The sequence below is a fragment of the Lagopus leucura genome, unplaced genomic scaffold (genome assembly GCF_019238085.1).
Source record: "Lagopus leucura isolate 7727_CA_CO unplaced genomic scaffold, USGS_WTPT01 Super-Scaffold_100012, whole genome shotgun sequence".
Taxonomy (NCBI): domain Eukaryota; kingdom Metazoa; phylum Chordata; class Aves; order Galliformes; family Phasianidae; genus Lagopus; species Lagopus leucura.
In genome coordinates, this window is record NW_024962267.1 from 6,864,540 (window position 1) to 6,887,985 (window position 23,446).

Genomic DNA, 23,446 nt, shown 5'->3' on the forward strand with positions numbered 1-23,446 from the left:
AATGTATTCTAGCACAATTCATTCATTCAATAACATTCATTGAACTGACTAGGTTAGGTTGATAACTTGCTTAAAAATAATGTGATTAAGATTTGTATAGCTTCTTACTGAAGTAAACTATTGCATGCATTCAAAAGGAAATTGAACAAATAAAAGCTCTGTGAACAGCTGCAAAGCATGAAGTAAAATTTCAAAACATGGCTGCAAAATCATAAATTTGAAGTTTTAAACATTTTAAAACTTAAATACCCTTATAATGCAGATAAACCTTTGCATATCAAAACAAACATGCAGTATGTTCCAATATGCCTCAAAACGTGTCTGTCTTTCCCCATCAGACACTACACATAAGCAGATAAAAGCTTTTCACAAAGTTGCTAATTACTGGTACTAATTATTCAGTGTGACATCAGTAGTGACTGTACCTTTCACTTCCATTTCAATCTCTTCCTCTAGCTTCTCATACATAATTTTTTCAGGAGCTAGAAAAGAAAAAGAAAGGATTTTTGAGCTCAAATTGCCAATCAACAGTTTATGAAGTAAAACATTCAATCTCTTGCAAAGATACAGAAATTCACACAAATACACATAAACGCATGCCAGACAATGCAAATATTTATCTGATAAACATTGAGAAAAGAGCAACCGAATGCTTTCAAACTTGTTTGCAATGTATACTTTTCTACAAGATTTATGTTTTTTCGCAGGATGGGGGAAGGTTTCTAACGGAGCATGCCTTTATCATGCCTTAAATCCCTGAAGAAAACATTCAGCAATCCACAGGCTTATCAGATGTTTATCATCTCTTATCAGATCCCTGAAGAAAACATTCAGCAATCCACAGGCTTATCAGATCTTTATCATCTCCCCGGGAAAGAATGTACTGGAATGCAATGATGCTGTGCAAGAGGAACTGATACTTGGAAGGAACATGCAGTTGCCAACCTGTCACTCTCAGATGGGTGCTGCACTCGGCTTGTCCTGCAGGATTAACTATTCTGCACTTGTATGTACCCTGGTGGTTCTGACCAACTTTCAACAATCTTAAACTGCACAGCGGCCCATCGTGTTTTAAGGAACACAATGCAGACTCCTCAACTATGAGCTGATTGCACAGCCAGACCACACAAGGTGTAGGCACACCCTTCATTATGCAAAAGAGTAACACATCGTCTCCTTCTTTTACAACGGTTTCTGAAGGCAGAGTTTCAAGAAACTCTGGTTTTCTGGCATCAGTTTCTGTGAAGTCTTCGCATGGCACAACATCAGGATAGTAGACCCTGCTTCTTTGCTTCTCAGCTTCATGTGATCTTTGGGATGTAGAAATAAACAAGCTTGAAGTTTTCTTTGATGACTCTTGTTTGACTTCAGATGCTTTAAACTGACATTCTTTGGCTGCTTTAAAGCTTTTAGTATCTGATTCAAGGGTAATTTTTGTTACTGCTTTGGCTTGTGCTTCTTTAGCTAGGTAAGAATAAAGTTAGGAAAAGGATTAGGTCAGATGTTTTTCAGGAATAAAAAGCATCCTTACATTTAGACGTAAAACAGCTGTATGTTAGGTGGGGAAGAAAAACAAACATTAATTGGTTCTGAAAAGAATGTCCAGCATATTAAGGCTACAGGGCTACTAAATATGAGAAGTTTATATATTTTAAGAGCTTCCTTTCTGCTGGGACTAAGCCTAAATTCTACTTAAGCCTATGAGACCTTCATTACTTGGTTCATAAGGCGTAATACAAGTCTATCTTTGCATTCGAGAGCTTCAGTGTAGAAAATAGAAGCAGGCGATTATGTAAAGCACTTTACACAGCTCAGTAGTAAAGAAAGAAAATTCAACATGTAAGAGCCAAATCAATGTTAGAAGGTCAATGGCTTCCTCATTATTTTTCTGCTCTCAATATCTTCAAGTTTACAAATACGATCACACATCTAGTGTGGCAATAATGCATTTTTAGTTTTCAGTAGTGGTAACACAACTAACATTTTAATATAATGATGTCAGGAGAAAGGGAAGGAGCTTGTATCTCAGGACAAGTGAAAGGTAGAAGACAATTCAGAAGTGCAGTAATACAGAACTTGCACCCATTAATCCTTTCAAGCATATTGCCCGATATTGCAAGCCCGATATGTGGGAGATAGGTTGGACCCCTCCAGTCTGAAATGATCACATATGTAGTTTAACTGACATGCTTTACTCTCTTAAACTTCAGCTTCAGGAATTCACAAAATGCAAAAATTCCTATCTGCCTGTTCTGCTTTACAGCTCACTTTTCATACCAGGAAAGATACAAAGAATCAAAAGACACAAAAGACTTCTGTTATTTGCTGGAAAGAGGTATGAAGTTACAACACTTATTAACAGAACCATATATGTGGAGGGGAAGAACCAAAGCATAGTTACTAGAACTTTCTCAATTAAATACTGATTATTAAGGACATTTGAATGAGCCACAAGCTGTGATAATAAAGTTGCAAAACATGTCATAATTTTTAAAGTCAGATAACCACCTTTGACTGTTAGTATTGCAGCAGTTGTTGTTCCTCCATAATCATTATATATAGTACAACTGTACAGTCCTTGATCTATCAGCTGAGCATTTAAAATTGTGAGCTGTAGGACACTTCCATTTCGTGATATCTTCAATTTTTCTGACACTTCTATCCGTTTACCTTCATGGGCCCAAAGAAACTCAGAGAAGAATTCATTTTCTAAGGCACATATGAACTGAGCAGTATCACCAGATTTCACAGTTAGGTCTCTGAGTTGCAGGAGAATCGCTGGAGGAACACCTTTTGGTTCTTGAGCAGTAGCCATAGAGATTCTGGTGCTCTGAGATGTCTGGGAAAGGACTGTTGTATGCATGGCTTCTGCTTCTTCAACTGATGTAGCTTTCATGGTCAACATTTCAGATATGCTTTCAAAAACCTGTACGCCCGATTCCTGTGATGGTTGTTGCATTGATTTAAATTCTTTTCGAAAAGCTTTTGTATTCTTCTTTGTGAAAGGAGTAACGTGAAGTTCTGATATAGCCTGTGATCGCATAGACTCTTTTACATCTTTCCCAGAACTTTGCCTATCTAGGGCTTGCACTGTGTAATCAAGTAACAAAAAAAAAAAAGTTAGTATCTACAGAACTTTACTGAGCCATGCTCTGAACAAAGTCATACAGCATGGAGAAAGAAAATGAATGATCTTCATTTGAAAACTCAGCATGCCAGATGCACTACGCTCTTTACAGGAAGAATATCCATACACAAATATGAATGACAAGTGATGCCTAGTCTAGTCATGCAGCTGATAAATAGTTGATGGTTTTTTCTTCTTTGACTTGACCGTTTCAATATGAGATGGCTTATTATGAAACCTTTTATGAGGTATTTTCCTTTTTTCTTTCCCCCCCTACAGAATAGGGTGAAAATACCTCAGTCAATGCTGTAACCATTACTTAATTCCAAGCTTAAAAAATCTGAACTTCTTCAGTAAGATTATCCTTATTCTAAACCTATGTCAAGATAGAAATTCACAGATCTCCAGGTATGTTAAACAGAAGAAATGAAAGTGGTTGGGTTATAGATGATAGGTATTATTAACATTAGCTGCTAAATAAAAGGTGTGAAAGGAAGAAAGAATATTAGTGACAGTGTGAAAGTGCGGTATACAACAAACTGAATCCCTCTGAAGTAAAAATGGGGCTTTACCTTCTGCAGTCACTGTAAGTGTAGCTGTACAAGTTGTTTCTCCAGCACTATTTCTTGCCTTGCAAGAGTACTGGCCAGCATGCTCTAGAAAAGCATCTACTATTATGAGCATAACTGTGCCAGTAAACTCATCAAAGTGGAACACTAAGTCTTTTGCTGGAAGCATGAGCTGTTGATTATGAAACCACTGGATTTCTGGTTTAGGCATGCCAGATACTCTAGCTTGAAATCTGACTGTTTCCCCACTGCAGACCCTGCAGCATGAAATAGGCTGGATAAAGATGGGCCTTTGGCCAAAAGTCTCCTCCTTAAGTGAAACAGATGAAGAAACATGCCAGTGGGACTCTGCTGTAAGATCTTCAACCTTTTTAAATCCTGAAAAGAAGCATGCCAACTTTTAATTTCTTTCCCTACACTACATTTTCTCTCTCATTCAAGATTTTTTTTCTAACTATTACAGCAAGAACATCATCTATAAAATTGCAAAAAGAAAAAAAAAAAGGAAATAATTTATGGTTAAATAATAGCAAGAATAATATAAAACCTGAATAGCAAATTTTCCAGACAATATTTCTTCTTTAAAGCTTTGATCAGTATTTTACCAGATTGTATTTCTGGGTTATCCTTCAGATCCCGTCCAACCCAGATTATTCTATATGTGAACGTTATTATTTTTTTTCGTCTTCCCAAGACTAATACACACCCTCGTTAACATGTTTTCAAAACTTACTTTCAAAGTAATATTTTTCATACAAAAACTCTTACTAGGTTCTCCTCAAAATCAAATGCAAGAATGTGAAAGCAAAGCACTTCCATCAGAAAAGAAGGTATGTTTGGTTCATGCCAGATTCTAATAGCGGAGAGAATGAAAATGTGAAATGTATGAAACACTGAGAAACTGTGACGCATTTTGGAGACACACAAATGTGTTGTGGACATTGTAAATTGTAGCAATGAGTTAAGTGAAAAGACAACGTGACAGACAAGCACTTACAACAGCGTTATGTTAAGATTAGTGTTGGAACATGACCTAAACAAGATATCTTCTTTAACTGCACACTGTACCTTCCAACTTCAGGGTGGCAGTGCTTGTCACTTGGCCCACGGAGTTACTTGCTACAAAGGTGTAGGTGCCTTCATCCTCTGGATAAGCTTCAGCAATCTCCAGCTGGTAAGTGTCTTCAAACTGAGTCATTCTAAAGAAACGTGATGGCTTGATCTCTTTGTCTTTGCTATACCAAGAGACTTTCAGATCTGCTCAAGCAACAAAAAGAAGAAAAAGTATGTAAATAATGATATTAAACCAGTAAGTAAATACCATTTTTATATTTATGGCTGTCGGAAATCTTTAATCTCAAGTCTGTATTTCTGTTTGAATATGCCTTACATTAACTTCGGTAATGTAGGATCAGTGGAAAATTACATATGTATTAAGTTTTGATTTTACTCATCCTACATCATAGGATGCTGAGTAAAAATCATTTTTTCCTCTTTTTAAAGTATAAATTTTAAAATATTTTGCTACTGTTAGAAGTAGAGTAAACCACATTTTAAAAAATGGATTCCCTTTTAAAACCTGACTGAATGTTTCAAAATCACTAGGCTGAGCTTAGCAGTTTGAAGAAAATAAAATGGAATGCCTTTTTGCTAAGAATAGTTTCTTGCCTCTTTTTATTGAAATGTCATAAGTTGCACAGCACATATTTCTTTAGAAATATCTTGTTTTTGTACCTTTGTAATAGTCCTAAATAAGATTTTGCATTACTTGTATAGATTCTTGTAGCCTTGGGAAAGAAAAGGAATGAAATATAAACTGTAAGCTTGACTCTTCATTTTGTGTTGTATTACATCATGAGTCAAGTATTTTCATGCAAATAATGTGATCACTGTTATCAGATGAAAGAGGAAGTGTTTTCAATAGCCAGCTGTAGTGTGTACCATTAAGCAATATATTTTCAGTAGTGTATTACCTAAGGTAACATAAAAGGTTTGTACAACACAAGTGAGCAGTACATAAATCCATTTTGAGACAGTATTTAATAAAGGGGATCTAGATGAAATAGATTTGTCTTTTTAAAAAGGGAAGAAAAAAAACCAAGACCCTGGAATTTGATGGTAAGTGATGGAAAAGCAATTTATGTATTGGTATAAATATATATATGTGGGCTAACAATGTATTATGGATTTTTACCTGTATCACTCTATTTTTAAAGTTTGAGTTTCATTTATCTTTAAATAATTATAAATCCTTAGGGATCTTATTCTACATTTTGCAATGTGAATAATTTATTACTTGACATACTCAAGACCATTTTTTGAAGTAAAGAAATATAATATTTTTTTAATTAACTTGGAAAGAATTACTTAAATTGTAGGATGGTTATCTTTTTATCTAAAAGTAGAAAAGTTACTTAAGAAAAATTCTTAAAGAGACTTCAAGAGATGAGTAAACACTTAGAAATCCTTTCTATGCTAGGAAAAAAATGCAGTGGCAGCTTACAGTTTGCAAAAATGCTTAGAAATATTAGGATGTAGATTTTGGTCTGTTTCTTCAATTAATTGATATGATACTGTGTGACACTGAAACCTCTGTCATATTCATTTAACAGGATAATGTTTTTCAGTCATGATGTTCTGTTTAGAAACTCCATATTTGCACTGACACAGTTTTGCAACTTCTGTTAGCATTTGAGACTCCCAGGTTTCTGTAGGCATATTTTTTGGTGTGTCAGATATGCTAAACACTTGTGTTAGAAATGCTTACTGTTTAAGACAATTTAAAATTTCCATGCTTGCTGCCATCTTTGACACATGACTTAATTGCTAGTTGTCAGTGGGTAACATTTTACAGTGTGCATCCAACAAATAACTGTACCTCAAGGGAAAGACTGATTCAAGTCCGTATGCTGCAGCATGTTTTCCGAGTTCAAAATGAAAAATTCTAAGAGGTGAAAAGATGTACATTATTTCATCAAATTAAACCTACCTGTCCCTGTAACTCTGCACTGAAAACGAGCAGACTGTCCCTCGGATGTAACAGCATCACGAAGTGGTACTATGACAGCAGGTGGATACACTGGTACCTCTAGCTCAGGAGAAACAACTTCTGGGACTAAACAATAAGAAAAGTAAGTAATTTTTGAAGGCAAAGGTAAGGTGCAACTAAATGTTGACAATAAAATTTCACAGACATTGTGAACATAGCAAACTCACTTTCCACTGAAAGTGAAGCTGAAGTTGTGGCAACTCCATAGTCATTTTTGGCTTCACATGTATACACAGCTGAATCTTCAGGGAAAGTTTCAATCAGCAACAGCGTATATTCTTGAGCATCATGAAGAAATTTGCACTTGAAACCTGGAGAAAGCTGTTGATCATCTTTGTACCAGGAAACTTTGGGCTGGGGTTTCCCTGATATCACTGCACAGAAGCGGGCAGGTTTACCCGACTCCACGGTGGTTGGCTGTAGCTCCTGGATAATCCGAGGCGGCTCCGGAGCTGAATTTCGGAAGGTGGGGGGGAGGGGAGGGAGAACACAGGGGGGAAAGAGAGGGGGAGAGAAAGAGAGGAAGGGGAGGAGAGGAGAGAGAGGGAGAGAGGGGGGGGGAGAGAGAGAGAGAGAGAGAGAAAGAGAGAGAGAAGAGGGGTAGAAGAGGGAGAGAGAAGAGGGGTAGAAGAGGGAGAGAAATCTCATTACTTCATCATGGGTTCTAAAGCATTAGCAAATAAATTTTCAATTTTAATCTTTTTGTTCCCAATCTTGCTTGCTTAAGAAAAAGTGCCCTTTTCCTTGATAGGAAGGGAATGATCTAGAAGCAACTGCCTTAACAGAAGTAGTTATGGTGACATATGTTTTGTCTCGGCAAAATGCCTCCAAAAATTGTTATGCTGGTCCTGCTGTGTATTTATCAGTATGAAAAAAATTAGTTTTATTTAAACTTGATATTTTCCTGGTCTAAAATAATACAGATTAAAAAAGGACTGTTACAGCATTTTCTTCAGCTATTTCATTAGAGCAAGAAATATCTACGTGTACGAGGCTTTTGACAGCGTTCCAGAAATAAGACTCCCTTTGCATTTATTTTTTAATTTCAAGGTATGATTTTGAGAAAAGTTATATAAATATCAGAAAAATACAGGGTAATAAATGAAGTCAAAGTGTTAGTTTTGGGTATACATACCATTCACATAGAGAACAACAGAACTCCTATTCCGTCCTGCAACAAAAGTATATTCTCCAGCATCAGAGTAAGTGGTTTCAGAGATGCTCATTCGATGAATTCTCCTTTCTACCACATAGCTGTATCTTTCCTCATAATGGAAGTTGATCTCAATGCCATCCTTGTACCACTGTGGTTCAATGTCATCTTCATTAACTTCAAATTCAATTTCAGCTCTTTGTCTCTCAATGACCTACGAGCAAGTATTAGAAACATTACAAATAGCATTTGTTTTTCCAGGTTTTCTCAAACTCCAGTTAAAACTTCCCAGAGGAAGGCTCTGGCCTTACAAATACTTTTTTTTTTTTTTTCTGGGAGGTTTTTCAGGTTAGATGTTGTCGCTGATTGAATTAGAATAATAAAGTTATAAAATATTTATTCTTCATTGTATGCTGTACCTGAATATCTTTATGGATGCTTCTGATTCGAACGTCACGACCTTCCACTATCAAATTGGCACTGGATGTGTTTCCACCTGCTACTACAGTGTACTGACCAGCATCAGACATTTTCGTGGAAGGAATGATAAGACGATGGACATATTTCTCCCGCTGAATTTTCATCCTAAGGAAACCAGAAAATAAAGTGAATACATTATTTTCTGGGGGAAAACACATTTAGAAAGTCAAGATGGTGTAGAAGGAATAATTTACCTCTCACCAATCTGAAGTTCTTGTCCATCCTTCATCCACTGGACCTGAACATCAGGTTCTGAAATTTCACATTCAAAAATGGCTCTCTTCTTCTCCACAACCTTAATATCTTTAATATGCTTCCTAAATTCAATGTGACGAGCTGGAGGAAAGTGGAACAGAATGAGTGCCATTCTTCTATTTAACTCATTATAAGTCACTAAACATAGAAATCAAGAGACCAAATACCTTCCACATATAAAGTGGCTGATGAAGCTGCTTTTCCAGCAACAAAAGTGTATTCTGCAGCATCACCAAAATGCACATTCCTTATGGAGAGTGAGTGTGTGAGCTTCTTTGTTCGTATCTGGCATTTGTCAGTAGATTTTATTTCCACTCCATTCTTCAGCCATTTATATGAGATACCTTCATAGTTAACAGTAACTTCAAATGTGATTGTATCTTTCTCTTCAGCATTGATGTCTTCGAGCATGGAGGTAATTAGGATGGCTAAGAGAAAAAAGAAATGGGCATGGTTTAGGGTTTTTGATTTTAACACACTTCAGCTGGTCCAGAGATGCTTAAAATCTTTGAGATAGGTTCTGATTTTTGGTGATATTTGAAGGAAAGCTTCAAGTTTCTGTGTCCAGAATGAATACTATAATTAAACTCCTCCAAACCTTCTGAATGATGTAAGAATCTAAAATTCATCTCCTGTGGAGATTTGACACTTAGGCACATTGCTCTAAACAGAGGGATCAATAGCCTGACTTTTAAGTTTGCAGCTTCTAGTCTCTTTCTAAAAATGTAGCTTAGGCTACTTTAGGTTATTTTAAAATCTCTCTGCAATATTCCTGGTTTTGTCTGAATTGCACCTGCATTACAATAAACTCTAGTATTGTTAACTGTAAAATATTCTGTTAATTTCATATTCACATACGTTTTACGGTCAGAGTTGCACTGACTCTGTCATTTCCACAGACAAACGTATATTCTGCAGAATCTTCACTGCTTGTGTTCATGATGTTCAGCTGATGGAGTTTCCCCTGGACCACTATTTTGAACTTTTCACTCATTTCAATCTCCACACCATTTTTCAACCAGACAGCAGGTACGTTGAAATGAGAAACTTCACATTGAAAAGAGGCAGTTTTGGTCTCAGGGATCTCAATACTTTTCATGGTCTTTGTGATGTGTATGGCTGTGGGTAAAAAATAAAAATAAAAAAGAAAGAAAAAGATTTTTTAAAAGGTCTGTATGTGTGCAGGAGTTAAAAAATAGAAAAAAGTCTACAAACTGTGAGATCTGTTTTATGTGAGTTGGTAAAGCAACTCATATAGTTTCTTACCAACTTGCAATACTTACTTTCCACAAATAGTTTTGCTTTACACTCAAGTTGTCCAACAAAAGCTGTATATTCTCCAGCATCAGCAGGAGATATATTATGCAGCATCAGCTTGTGGACTTTCCTTTGTGATATCATCTTGTATTTATCACTTTGTTTCAGCTCAACATTTTTGTGGAACCAGCGAACTGGTACAGTATCATGGGATACACTCAGTTCAAAGGAAACAACAGCATTTTCCAAAGCAGTCACATCCTTTGGCTTCTTGATAATCTTGACAGCTTAAGGAAGAAAGTTAGCAAGATTCAGAAATCTGCTTCATTTGAATCTCAAACCTCACATTAAAGCAAACACTCAAAATAGACTGACTTACTTTCAACGTGAAGTCTGGCATTTGCTCCTATCCTCCCAAGCTTAAAGCTATAAACAGACTCATCAGTGACAACACAGTGCTTGATTTTCAGTGTGTGAATTGTTCCTTTCACTGAAATTTCATATTTGTCATTTGATTCAAGTTCAACACCATTTTTAATCCACAGAGCTCCTTTCACATCAGGGTGAGTAAGTTCTACGCTGAACACTGCCTCCTGTGTTTCTGTCACAGTCAAGTTCTTAAGAGTCTTCTTTATCTTAACAGCTGGAAAAAAATATTTTAAAGAAATTAACAATGATCTTAAAAAAACAGAACTATATAAAATACTAAATACTAAGTATTAGTATAATAGTATTATTAGTATATTATATATCCAGTAATTAGTATATTATATATATATATCCAGTAATTAGTATATTATATATATACTATAATAGTATAATAGTATATTATACATATATATACTATAATAGTATAATAGTATATTATATCCAGTAATATTATATCCAGTAATTAGTAAATAATAGTATTATTATACTCATACCAAAATACTAAGTTTTGCTACCTCAGATAGAGTATCATAATGTAACATTGTTTTCAAAATGTGAAGCAAAATATGCTTGTATCTTAGGGTATGATCCAGACATAGTGAGTGATGCTGAACTGAGCCTTAACGACATGAGTTATTTATTTGTATTTAAATTTAAAAAAAAAAAAAACAAACTCAGACAAACTGACCTTCGACATGCAGTTTAGCAGACGTCTTTGAGCTTGCTATTTCATAGCTATATTCACCCATATCATCCATCTTTGTGGCAGGGATATTAAGTCTCCTCTTAACACCATCAGTTTCAGTACGATACTGATCTGTCCTGGGTAATGGTTTACCATTTTTTAGCCACTGGCCCTCTGATTCAGGATTTGCCACCTCACATTCAAAAACAGCTCTCTGGGACTCAGCTACAGTCAGGTCACTGAGAGGCTTTGAAATGGCACCTCCTATTGGAAAGCAAAAGTACATCGTTTTTCTTGTTTGTTTTGTTTTGTTTTTTGCTGTCATGCATCTGTTCAATTTCCCCCATATAAAAATGCAATCATATGAAAATCAGGTACTAGACAGAATTCTTTGCCCCGATTTTCTACATGCCCATAGTCATTCTGAGCTCTGTGAAAAATCAAGAATAGAATGTGATGTGACCATCACAAAAATATGTTTTTCTATCCTAGTTACTCTTATTTACTATTTTTATTATCAGCAGAGGCACACCAAATATTTAAGAAAAAAATAATCCTTCTTACAATAATTATATTAAAAGCATGCTAAAATATTCCCTTCCAAGACTGTGATTTAGTAAAACACAGTAAGGAAGTAAAACACTTCCTTCACTGCTCTGTTGAATTCAGTTTGCAGAGATCACAAAAGATAAATGGAAGAACAATGAGAACATTAAGAGAAATTAAAGTCTAAGAAAATACAGAAACAGCATACAGATATTACACTTACAAAGAACAGTATTTTGAGCATTATTTCTAATGCACACTGAAATAAAAATCTTGGACTTTAAGCCTACTAACCTGCCACTATCAATTTTCCAGATGTTTTCTTCCCTCCAGCATAAAATACATATTCTCCTTCATCATCTTTCATCATTTTCACCACTGTCAATTTATATATTTTGCCATGTGCTTCAATTTTGTATTTAGGACCAGCCTTGATCTCTTGCCCTTTGAAATGCCAAATTACATCAATCCCTGAATGGGAGAGCTCAACCTCAAAAGATACATTCTGTGTTTCAGTGCAGGTGATGTCATGAAGACCTCTGATAATCTCAATTTCTATAAAAAATAAAAATAATACATAACACATGCATTAGTTTCTTCCATTATTTCGTATTGAAAAATTATTTCAAAATAAATTTGCCTCAAACAAAACTTACCTTCAACTGTGACGTTGCAACTTGTTTCGACTTTGCCAACCATTAACTTGTAATGTCCTTCATCTGATGCATGGGTTCTGGCAACCACTAGCCTCTGTTTAGTGCCTTTACACACAGCTTGTACACGTTCATCAGGCTTTATCTGATGATCATTTAGGTACCATTTGGAGGAAGTTACATCTGGTGCTGAAACTTTGCATTCAAGGATAGCCTTTGTTCCTTCAACTACATGAACATCTTTCAGAGGAACTATTATTTCCACACCTGCAAAGTTACAAAAATTATCATGAAAAAGCTATACCTTTAAAAAGTAATCATAACAAACCCAAAAGCAAACATGATTTCAAATTCATGGTAATGACTTACTGTACACAGTAACTTGTCCAGTGGTTGATAGTTCAAGACCAGGAATGCTGAAAGAGTAAGTTCCACTGTCTTCTTTTGTTGCATCTTCTATCAACAACATGTGTGACTGTTTATCCAACACAATATGAATACGATCACTTGACTGAATTTCATGACCATCTTTCATCCAGACACCTTCCGCATTTTCTAGAGAGACCTTAACTTCAAGTTGTACAATATCTCCCTCACAGACTTTTTGATCAGTAAGTCCTTGAAGAATAGTCATGGGACGAGCTATGGAATGAAATGAAATGAATTAGTCCTTGTAATAGAATACTGAATGCTAAGGCAGTCTGGTATATAACAACTCATACTAAAGAACATTTATTTTATACAGATGATATAAATATTAGATATGCTTACGCTTTATCTTTAGTTTGCAGTGAGTCCTCTTCCCATCAACAACAAAGCTATACTCTCCTTGATCATCTTTATTAACATCTTTAATAGTGAGGATTCGGCGACCACGACGGGATGCAAGCACATATTTATGATTGGAACTGAGTTCAACATCACCATGATACCATTTCCCCTCAACGTCTTCTGGGGAAACCTCACACTCAAGTTCCCCTGCGAAGGATTCTGGGACTTCAACGTCCTCAAGTTCTTTAATGAACATAACCACAGCACCTACAAGTAAAAATAATTATGTTCACGAATGAGTTTGATTAGATACCCATGATGAAAAAATTTCTTTTTAAATTGAACATATATACATACATGTGCACACATTGTGACCATTTTTCATAAATGTATCTCAAAGCTTTCATACTGGATTCAAAAAATGCAAAAGGGGTTTAAACATTTCCTAGTGCATTTGTCTGAACTGTTTTATTTCTTCTTGAAGTAGATTTCACTTTAAAAGTACTAAGTTCTATATATAAGTACTATAGTTCCAGGCTGGGTGCTTCTTACCTTCAACAATAAGCTTTGCAGTAGTTTTTACTGATTCATCTTCTACCAGAGCACAGCTGTAGTCGTCAGCATCAGACATTTCTACTGCTAGTACAGAAAGAAAATGAGCCTTCCTGTCTGAGTGCATCCTGTATTTTTCTCCAGAATGAATCTCAATTCCATTCTTAAACCATTTAACTTTGACGAAGGGTTCTGATGTCTCACATTCAAATGTTGCCATGGAGTCCTTCTCTTTAGCAACAACATCTTGTAAGTTCTGGATGAAGCTAATTAGCTGCTTGGCTGCAAAAACAATATGTAATGAATCAATAGGGCATTTGTCGTATAGGCTTAACTAGAGTAATTGCTATAATAGGCAGCAGGATAAAAGTAAGAGATTTAAAATTACCTTGCACTAACAGGAAAGCATGGCTGGAAGTTTCACCAGCTATATTGACTGCTTTCACCATGATGCTGGCTGAATCATCAGAAGTCACATCTCTGATGACCAGTTCACAAACGTTATCTTCAGGCCAGTACCAGTATATACGATCAGTCCTTTCAATCTGCACACCATTTCTGAACCACTGGCACTCAGGGTCTGGTTTCCCTACCACTCTCACACGGAAGTGGGCATCTGTGCCTTGGGCTACAGTCTGGCTTTGAATTCGTTCAAATATCTTTGGAGCTTCCATACTTGGACTAAGTTCAACCTTCTCTGGTTTGAATGTTGGAATGGTGATTTTGCCTTCAGGAGGAAGGGCTTTCTTTTCTTCCTCTGGGATCTCTTTGGTCCAGTGAAGAAGTTCTTCTTTTGTCTTTTTTAGCATCTCCTCATATGATTCATCCTTCTTGCGAGACTTAAGTTCCACAGCAGTGATGGCTTCATAATAGCCCTCTTCTGTCCTTCGCTTGAACTTACTGCGCAGCTCTTCAGATTCCTCTGACAGTTTCTCATGTGTGATTCTTTCAGCTCTTTTAAGTTTCACTACCTCTTTGGTTGTTGCCTCAGCAGGCTTGTCTATCTTCTGTACCTCAAAGAGAAGTTTTCCAGGCTCTGTCACTACAGGTTCATGCCTGGGTTCAGGAGCCCGACGAAGAACTGATCTGAAGTCTTCTCTCTGCTGGATCTCAAGTTTCACCTTATGTTCAATAAAGCCTTCTGGATTCTCTGCAGTGACTTTCACCTCACCTGTGTCATATGATTTGCAGTCCACAATATCCAGGTAGTGGATTCCATCATAACGGAGTCTAAACCTTTTGCTCTTACGAATGAGCTGACTGTTAAGGTACCAGTTGACCTTGGGAAGAGGATAACCAGTGACACGGCAGCGGAATCGTGCTGTTTCACCCTCCAAGACTCTTGCAGGCTCAGGAACCAAAACAAGCTCTGGCTTTTGTTTCTCTTTTTGATCCATAGCAACTGCAGGAAGAGCACCTTCATGTGCCATTCTTTCTAACTCTTCAATTCGCTGCATTCCTCTTCTGCCTTCTGGCAATTGAGATTCTTCCACAAGACTTTTCTCATCCTTCACAATCAGGGTAGCAGATGTATGGTCTGTACCATATTTGTTAGTTGCCCTGCAAGTGATCACACCACTATCTCTGGAATAGGCTACTCCATAGTCCAGGCTACAGTACCCAAACTCATTAATCATCCGGAGTCTGTTAGCTGCTTCCAATGGTTTGCCATCATGCAACCATTCCACCACCATAGTTGGGTCACCAATTGGTGTAAGTCTGCACTCAAAATGCGCTGGTCCAAATTGCTTCAGCCTTAACGATGTGAGCTTCTTCTTAAAAAATGGTTTCTGTTGCTTTTCTTTGTCATAAAGATCCCCCTCCTCCCACTGCTCTTGACCATAACGCAAATGGAGGGGCTCTAACTCCGGTGCTGCAATCTCCTTGGCTTTGTAAGTCCCTTTTGGAATGATTAATCTTCTTTCTGGTTCTGGTTCAGCATGTTCAACTTCAACGTTCACCTTGCACCTAGTAGTGTCCCGCCCAGCTTTGTTGATGGCAGTAGCTGTATACCATGCAGCATCTTGCCTGACGGTGGATTCAATTTTAAGGGCAGCGGCCCCTTTTGTTCCCTCAATCCTGAAATATTAAAACAATTACTTAAAAACTTTCTTCACATCTCCAAAATAAAGTCAAAGCTTCCAAAGGAAATTCACTGAAAGGATTATCTGATTATTTACATTTATTCATATTTGAGTGCAATGCATAATAATCAAATAGACAATGATATAAGATGCAGTGTTGAATCCAGTGGCAGTTTTGCTTGCAGAAGACTACAAAACTGGAGACTGAGAAAGGTTCTTTAAGTCTCTGCTGTAAACTGGATTTGCATAATACAAAATATGCTGTTATACAACTCAGATAATATTGAGGGAAACCTAAAAAACATTTTCTGTCTCAGAGCTGTGCTGCAATGCAAAAGTTTTACTGGTTTCCGAAACCACTGGACAAAGCCCTCAGTTTATTCCTTCCGTGGAAGCAAAGATATTTAGTGCACCGTAGGAGGCACTTAGCATCTAACAGAACAGTGATTATTAACTGTTTTTACTATTAAAAACAAAATAATCAAACAAAAAACACGACAACTGCTTACTTTATTCTGGGATATTTGTGTGGTACAATGATGTCACTATTCTTCAACCACACAATGTCAGGATTAGGGTTGCCAGTTGCTTTCACAGACATGTGCAGTCTAGAGCCCTCTTTTACACTAACATTCTTGAGCCTTTCCACAAAGCGTGGTCTGACTAGATCCTCCTTAGCTGAAATAGCAAGGGAAAGTTATTATGAGAGGAAATGATTATAACCATTATTTTTAATAGGAAACATTATCAAGTCTCCTAATAACAGCATGTACAATAGATACCTTCCACAGACAGTGTGACTGTAACAGAAGCTTTGCCTGCCCTATTCTGAGCAATTACAGCCCATTCACCAGAGTCCTCAGGCATAGCAGGAACAATGATCAATGACTGGGTACCATCTTCTTTAATCACTATTTTATGGGTGTAATCATTAACCACTTGTTGACCTGCAGACACAAATGAATAAAAAAAAAACCATTGTACTCAAAATGTGTCTCAAGATGTTAAATGCTCATTAGATTTTTTAATATTATTCTTTTACATAAATAAGAACTGCATACCATTATGGAACCAATATGTCTCTGGCATAGGTCTGCCAACAACTTTTAAGTCAAATCTTGCTGTCTGCCCCTGTGAACATTTGACTGATGTAGGTTTCAGCACAAAAACTGGCTTATATAGTCTCTCTAGTTGTCCTTCATCAGTTTCATCTAATCTGCGTGCAGGAGAACGAGAAGGAGAGCTGCGGGCAGGAGAACGAGAAGGAGAGCGTGGAGAAATAGATCTGAAAGGAAAAGAGATACGTATGAATATGTCATATAGGAGCGTGCTGACATGGTAAACAAAGTTCAAATTTTGTCTTTAGGATAATATACTTTAAAGAGTTTTATCAATTTATCTATGTGAGAAACTGTGCAGTCACTTTATTTTTGAAGTAATTTTTATGGACAAATAACACGAGCATATGCCACACTAAGATAAATTTATTTTCTTCAGATACTGTAAAGTCACAGACGTAACCTATGTATTTTTGTGCATGTGTGTGCATATGTATATTACAGATGCCCCATCTCTGGAGATGCTCAAGGCCAGGTTGGATGGGGCCCTGGGCAGCTTAATCTATTGGTTGGCACCCTGTACAGCAGGGGGATTGTATCTTGAAGATCTTTAAGGTCCCTTTCAACCCAAGCTATTCTATGATTCTGTGAATATTGGATGAACACATGCTATTTCAAGGATAGGACTTAAGAGCTGCATGCAGTGCTAGAATTCCAAGTACAGATATTATTTTTCCCAAAACATAAGTGGGTTAAGAAAGATATATGGTTGCTGATGTCATAAATCTAACACCATAGCAAGATATATATGCAAAAGATGCTACTCTTGAGAGCTGCACAGCCTATTAAGAAAGCAAATCAGAAAAAAGGTTGGCACAGAAATCAGTATGAGCAATGAGAACAACATTTAGAACTTCTCTAGAGGCATGAAAGCTCCAATAACCTAAACTGTTTACCCACTGTGTAATGACTGAACAGGTTTCATTGCAGAAATTGAAGTCTCACATAATATATATGACTGTGTACGTACCTGTATCTTCTCATAACTTCTGGTCCTGGCATATAACCTGGAGTTGCTGTGGGTGCAAGGGGCTCAACATACAGCTTTGCTGAGCAAATGGCATTTCCTTTCATGTTACTGGCAAAGACTGTGTAGATTCCTTCATCTTCAGGTAAAACAACAGGCAAACGCAGACTGGCACTACCATCTTGCAGAACTTCCATGTGGTAGCGCTCCCCATGTCTTATGCGCTTACCATCTTTGTACCATGCAATCTGCATGGAAAGAAACAAGAATGCTGAGTGAGCTTTCCAGAAGACAAACATCCGGTAATAGACTGTACATACAACAAACTGCAAACTTCTGTTTTTCAGCTGATGTATTGTTCCAGCCCAGTAGTGGCGTTAACATTTTCTTCTTTTGAGGAAAAATGTTAGATTTAAGTAATGTGTTTTCATAGAAGCATAAAAAATTAGTTTTGGTTTTACAGGGCTAGAAACAAAGTCCATTGTGAGGGAGAGCAAAGTGATTTTTATCTTTTAATTTTTTTAAACTGTGCTCAACACCTGTGTGCATGCTAACTCATACTCTGAAGCAAGATCTATTTCACTGGTGGAATTAAGGTGGATTAAGTCTAATCTATCAGTGAAATGACTAACCAATCTAACACTGCTGCATTAAGGGACAAAAGAAAAATCAGTTTGATATCATCAGATTGTGTTTCTAATAGATGTGCTGTTTTCTGTGCAAAATAAAAATTTGATACTGAGATGTTAAGGGAGTTTTCAAGTAGAGAAGTTTTTTATAAATAGATAAACATCATGCAGGTTTGGAGTACCTTCGGCAATGGATATCCAGTTGTCTTACAATGGAAAGTAACACCAGTGCCTTCAAAGGTTCTGTAATTCTTTAATCTTAAATCAAATCCTGCTTCAGTTGCTTCAGATTCAGAAATATCAACCATCATCTCCTCTCCATCTTCCTCGAGGAGTTCATCTAAGGTTGTCTTAATAATTCTGAGTTCAATTTCCTTGATAAGTCTTTCTTCAAAAGAAGAAATGTGGAATTCCTATGTAGAAAAGCAGTGGCATTAGTTGAGTTGTGTGTGTCAAATAATGTAAAAAGAAGTGACTTGCACTAGTAAAATTAAAAAAGATTTTAAACAGCTTGTCAGTATACAAAATAAGCAGCAAACATACCTCATCTTCCACAAAAGTTCTGACCACCACTGTATCTTTGGCCATTTTCTTCCTAATTAAGGCTTGTTCTTTTTCATATTCTTTATCAAAGTCACCATATGAAATAGGTGGGGCTACCTCAGCCACTTTAGGTTCCTGGACATATGCAGTCACTTGAGTTTGGTACATCATTTCTTGTTGGGATTTTATGTAGGCCTCATAATCAGCTAGGAATTAAAAACACATTAACTTTGACAAGTGCTTATAGTTTTCACTCTATTGAAATAGAGAACAAGTACAAACTTCTTTTACTGAGGTTTTTTTGTATTTTTTGGTTGGTTTTTTGTTTTGACCGAAGCGAAGATGGTCTGTCTAGCCAATAAAATGCAAGTAGCAATAAAATCTGAAGACTAATGCCTTCAGATGAGCTTTTAAACAGGTAAAAGTTTTATTTTGCAAGTGTGCTAGTTCTCAAAGTGGAAGCACTTTTAGTGACTGTACTTTCTACCTGACAGCTCTGTCTCCTTCAACCTCTTTTGCATTTCATAAGGACAACTGAAATTAACCTAAGCTAGCTTCTTTTCCTTTAATAGAACAACCTATTATTGTTTTAAACTTTGCCCACATAACCCTGTGAAGGTCTGATGAAAACTTATTATGAATGCATATTTAACATTTCTATAGCTGCATATTCCAACAAAGAGCATATGTCCTTCAAGAACCTTATGTCAAATACACATGCAGAAACTGAGCCACTAGCTAGAGCAGGTATTAGCACGCTCTCTTTATGCTTCTTGTACTGATTAAACTAAACTGCTAATAATTCACAGCACAATTTAAAGTGCTTTTCTCTTTACAATGTACCTTCTTCTAGTAAGGAGACCGTTGCAGAAGCTTCTCCAAATTTGTTACGAATGACAATAGTGTATTCTCCGGCATCATCGGCAAAGGTCATGGAAATTTCAAGTTTGCATTCCCCGGTTTCTCGTTTATAACTTACTTTGTATCTATAGAAAACAGAAGTACAAGCAGCCTTTTTTTACGACTTTACTTTCAATAGTGATTCTCATCAGTTGCACAACTAACATTCATGAGAAAAAAAAATATCAGCTTTTGCAGGTAATTTTAACTCAGTGAATCTACTGAAAAGCATAAGAAAGTAACAGTACGCTCAGAGAGATGGGATGCAAAGAACAGAACTGAAATATCAGAGATCTACTTGGACAAAACAAAATACTATATGCTGTGTGCATATAGTTTATTCTAGTATGATATATTCCATGCTATAAATGTATATTTTTTCTCAACTGGAAAGCGTGTTGCTTTCTACAGACATTTTTGCAGACAGAATGCAAACAATACACAGACAGTATAAAACAGATATAAAATTTCTTCCTGATTTGTTTTCAAAGATTCATAGCATTTCTCATTTTACGATCTTCTGAATACTTATATTTTAAATCTCAGCAGACCTAGCATCACACAACAAGGTACGATCCTATGATTTTTACATAAATGAATGATGCTATATAAACGAAAGAAATTGGCTTAGCAGCAATAAGGGGTCAAAATTATGTTATTATCAATGACACATTCTTTAAAATTATGTTTAATTAGTTTTTGCACATTAAATTACCTGTAGCCAGTCGTAAGAGGAACTCCACCTTTCTTCCAGAGGACATGTGGCTTTGGGTTGCCCCCTACTTGGCACTCAAAAATAATGCTCCCACCTTCAATTAATTTGTGTACTACAGGTTTTCTTATGAAGAAAGGAGGTACGGGTTCTCCCGATACTTCCTCGGCAGAGACATCTTCCATTACAACATCCTTTGTCTCCACATAGCTGGAACAAGATTACAGCGCAGATTGAATCACCAGATGTCAGATGAAGCTGTCATAAACAGAATGCAAGAAACTAATGACCACCATAAGAGTGGGCTGTTTAGGAGCGACTTTACCTTTTCTCTTCTGTAACAACCTTCTCAGAAATGGTTTCTCTAGTCTCAGTTTCTTCTGAAACTGAAAGGCAAATAAGATACAGTGAATTTTGATAATACTTTTGAACAGTGACTAAGCAATGAGTTTAGCAAACAAAGTGAGAGAAGGCTAAGTAGCATTTCTCAAAGGACCAGGTACTTGCACTGAGGGAGCTGTCAGCTCATAATGGGCCTTTTTTTTTTTTTTAAACATACATTTTTGCATTCCTGCCTCTGTACAGCCTTAGAATGTAATTCCAGGAATATGCCTGACTTGACAGCTGACAAAATCTCAAAGTTACACTATAAGTAACACGCAGTTAATAAAATGATAACTTCCCTTCAGTAATAGGTATACTTACCCTTCACATGCAAGTGGCAAGATGTGCTGACACTCCCAGCCTTATTGGTAGCAGTGCAGGTAAATCTTCCACTGTCTTCTGCAAAGGCTTCACGAATCACAAGGCGAGCAAGTCCTGCTTTGAAAGTGATCTGGAAGTCCATTGAGCTCTCTATCTTGTAGTCTTCCCTGTACCACGTCACAGTAGGCTGAGGGTGACCAGAGATATGGCACTCCAGAGTGACAGACTCACCTTCAGTCACAGTCTTATTTTTGAGACCCTGTATGACAAAAAAAGGAAAAAGAAAAATCACAGTCATTATATATTTCACTATTAAACAGATATTTTAGATTGGATATTAGGAAAAACTTTCTCTTGGAAAGACTGATAAGGCATCAGAACAGGCTGCCCAGGGAGGTGGAGTCACTGTCCCTGGAGGTATTGACAAAGAGAGCAGATGTGACACTTGGGAACGTGGGTGGGCACGGTGCTGATGGGTTGACACAGTTGGACTAGATGATCTTAGCAGTCTTTTCCGACCTTAATGATTTTATGATTATATTATTTTAATAACTATAATCTATTGGAAATTTAATGACTATTTCAAAACAGTGTCTTGTTCAATAGTATCCATGAAAAAAGAGGCATTTTCCAAGGGAAGTATTTGAAACTAGATTTGGGATCTCTGAAAATTAAGAAGAACATGTAACATGATGTTTATGTAAATAAAGGAGAGTAATTTTTTCAGTGAAAAATATGAAATGACTTTATGTTAAATGACTGTGAACTCTCATCTTCACAACAGACATGCTTGACAGAGTAGTTTGTATATGGGATGAAGTGTATTATTACATAAAACCAAATTTTCACGGTCAAGATTTCAAAGATAAAAAAATCAGAATACAAAATGCATGAAAACACTGTGTAACTACCTGAATATGCATAAAACTTACCCAGACTAAGGTGGGTGGAGTCACAGGAATTTCTGCAGGCACAGGAACTCTGGCAGTTTCTGTCACCTAGATTGTTCAAAAGCATGATTAATAAACATCTCACAGGCAAAGGATGAAAACAGCAGAATTAGGTAAGGAGAAATCTTTTTTTTGCCTTAGATAAATATTAAATCCTTGGTAGAATTTGTGCAAAACAGCAAAGAGATAAAAGTCAGACAAATGCTTTAGAAGGGAAAAACTGGAAGGAGGAGATAATAATCAACTAGATTTTTAAGGTGAAAGTCAGTTAGAGTGCCTGAAATTTGCTTAATGATGTACCTTTGCTTCACCCTCTTTCCGCAACAGCAGGTGATCCTCCCGCACTGCTTCACCTTTAATGCTTACATCCACCTCTTTTTTCGTCTCAACATCATAATGAGTTTTATAGGTCTCAGCAACCTCTGTGAAGGGAAACTGTGGAGGAGCTGACTCTGGTTTTATCTTGACTTCATGCGGCTTTAGCTGAGGTGGTTTCACAGGCTTGGTAATCTTTTGCGCAGCAGAAGTAGCAGATAACTCCTTTTCCAGAGTAGCCATAGCAGATCCTGCTATTGAAACCTATGGAAAAGAAGATAAAGGGTTACAGCTCTGTAATTCTCCTGTTGTCAGAGAAGGCATAGTATATTTCTCCAGCAGACTGCATATCCATCACTTGCTTCCCAAGTTACTTTGTTGACACCGCAAAGGCTACATATACAAAATTGTCTTCTAGTTTTAGATTGCAATAGTAGAATACTAAAAACACAAAATCCTTTTATTAGTTTTTAATGTAGAACTTTAACAATAAGATCATAAGTGAAACTTCTGAAATGTCCTCTAAGTTTACTCACTTAAGATGTTAACTTTCTATTTTTACAATCTAGTAGATGTTGCAATAAACCATACCACTAATTATTTCAATAACAGTCATTAAGATACCCAAAGGGTTTTCAAAAAGTTCTTGCAGTTGTAGTAAGTTTGCATGCATAAACATGGAAAAAATCTATAAATATAAATTTTTAGGTAAGTTTATACAGTTTAATTACACTTGCAAAAAAATCTTCTCACTTTTAAAGTCCAGATAAAGAGAAAAATAGCGCTTGAAGGAGAATATTAATTAAGTGTAAATTTTAATACTATTTGAAAGAGTCAGAAGAATGGAAAGAATACTACTAAAAATGGATAACGTTATATTGCACAGTCCAGTTTTCAAAAGTTAGCTTTATATGAAGCAATCTGCAATGAAGAAAGGAGGCACTGCTATTAATGTGTGAGTGAAGAGATGCAAATAATAACCTTCATCAGTGACACT

General features: G+C 36.5%; 1 protein-coding gene across 7 annotated transcripts in view; it reads right to left on the reverse strand.

The window, feature by feature from the left end:
- TTN (titin) overlaps positions 1-23,446 on the reverse strand; it is a 235,824-nt gene that overhangs the window by 195,720 nt on the left and 16,658 nt on the right. For all 7 annotated transcript variants that reach the window (XM_042874689.1, XM_042874688.1, XM_042874691.1 and 4 more), the window contains 30 exons: positions 22,435-22,713; positions 22,117-22,182; positions 21,185-21,443; positions 20,805-20,865; positions 20,483-20,689; positions 19,711-19,853; positions 18,868-19,073; positions 18,507-18,737; positions 17,699-17,943; positions 16,672-16,895; positions 16,393-16,557; positions 16,120-16,288; positions 13,915-15,605; positions 13,527-13,808; positions 12,975-13,241; positions 12,573-12,845; positions 12,207-12,470; positions 11,845-12,105; positions 11,008-11,268; positions 10,270-10,533; positions 9,917-10,177; positions 9,492-9,752; positions 8,801-9,061; positions 8,573-8,714; positions 8,318-8,483; positions 7,881-8,112; positions 6,913-7,197; positions 6,686-6,811; positions 4,765-4,953; positions 426-482 (listed from right to left, as the gene is read on the reverse strand). In XM_042874689.1, coding sequence (XP_042730623.1) covers positions 426-482; positions 4,765-4,953; positions 6,686-6,811; positions 6,913-7,197; positions 7,881-8,112; positions 8,318-8,483; positions 8,573-8,714; positions 8,801-9,061; positions 9,492-9,752; positions 9,917-10,177; positions 10,270-10,533; positions 11,008-11,268; positions 11,845-12,105; positions 12,207-12,470; positions 12,573-12,845; positions 12,975-13,241; positions 13,527-13,808; positions 13,915-15,605; positions 16,120-16,288; positions 16,393-16,557; positions 16,672-16,895; positions 17,699-17,943; positions 18,507-18,737; positions 18,868-19,073; positions 19,711-19,853; positions 20,483-20,689; positions 20,805-20,865; positions 21,185-21,443; positions 22,117-22,182; positions 22,435-22,713 — 7,798 coding nt within the window. The remainder of the gene's footprint in view (positions 1-425; positions 483-4,764; positions 4,954-6,685; positions 6,812-6,912; positions 7,198-7,880; positions 8,113-8,317; positions 8,484-8,572; positions 8,715-8,800; positions 9,062-9,491; positions 9,753-9,916; positions 10,178-10,269; positions 10,534-11,007; positions 11,269-11,844; positions 12,106-12,206; positions 12,471-12,572; positions 12,846-12,974; positions 13,242-13,526; positions 13,809-13,914; positions 15,606-16,119; positions 16,289-16,392; positions 16,558-16,671; positions 16,896-17,698; positions 17,944-18,506; positions 18,738-18,867; positions 19,074-19,710; positions 19,854-20,482; positions 20,690-20,804; positions 20,866-21,184; positions 21,444-22,116; positions 22,183-22,434; positions 22,714-23,446) is intronic.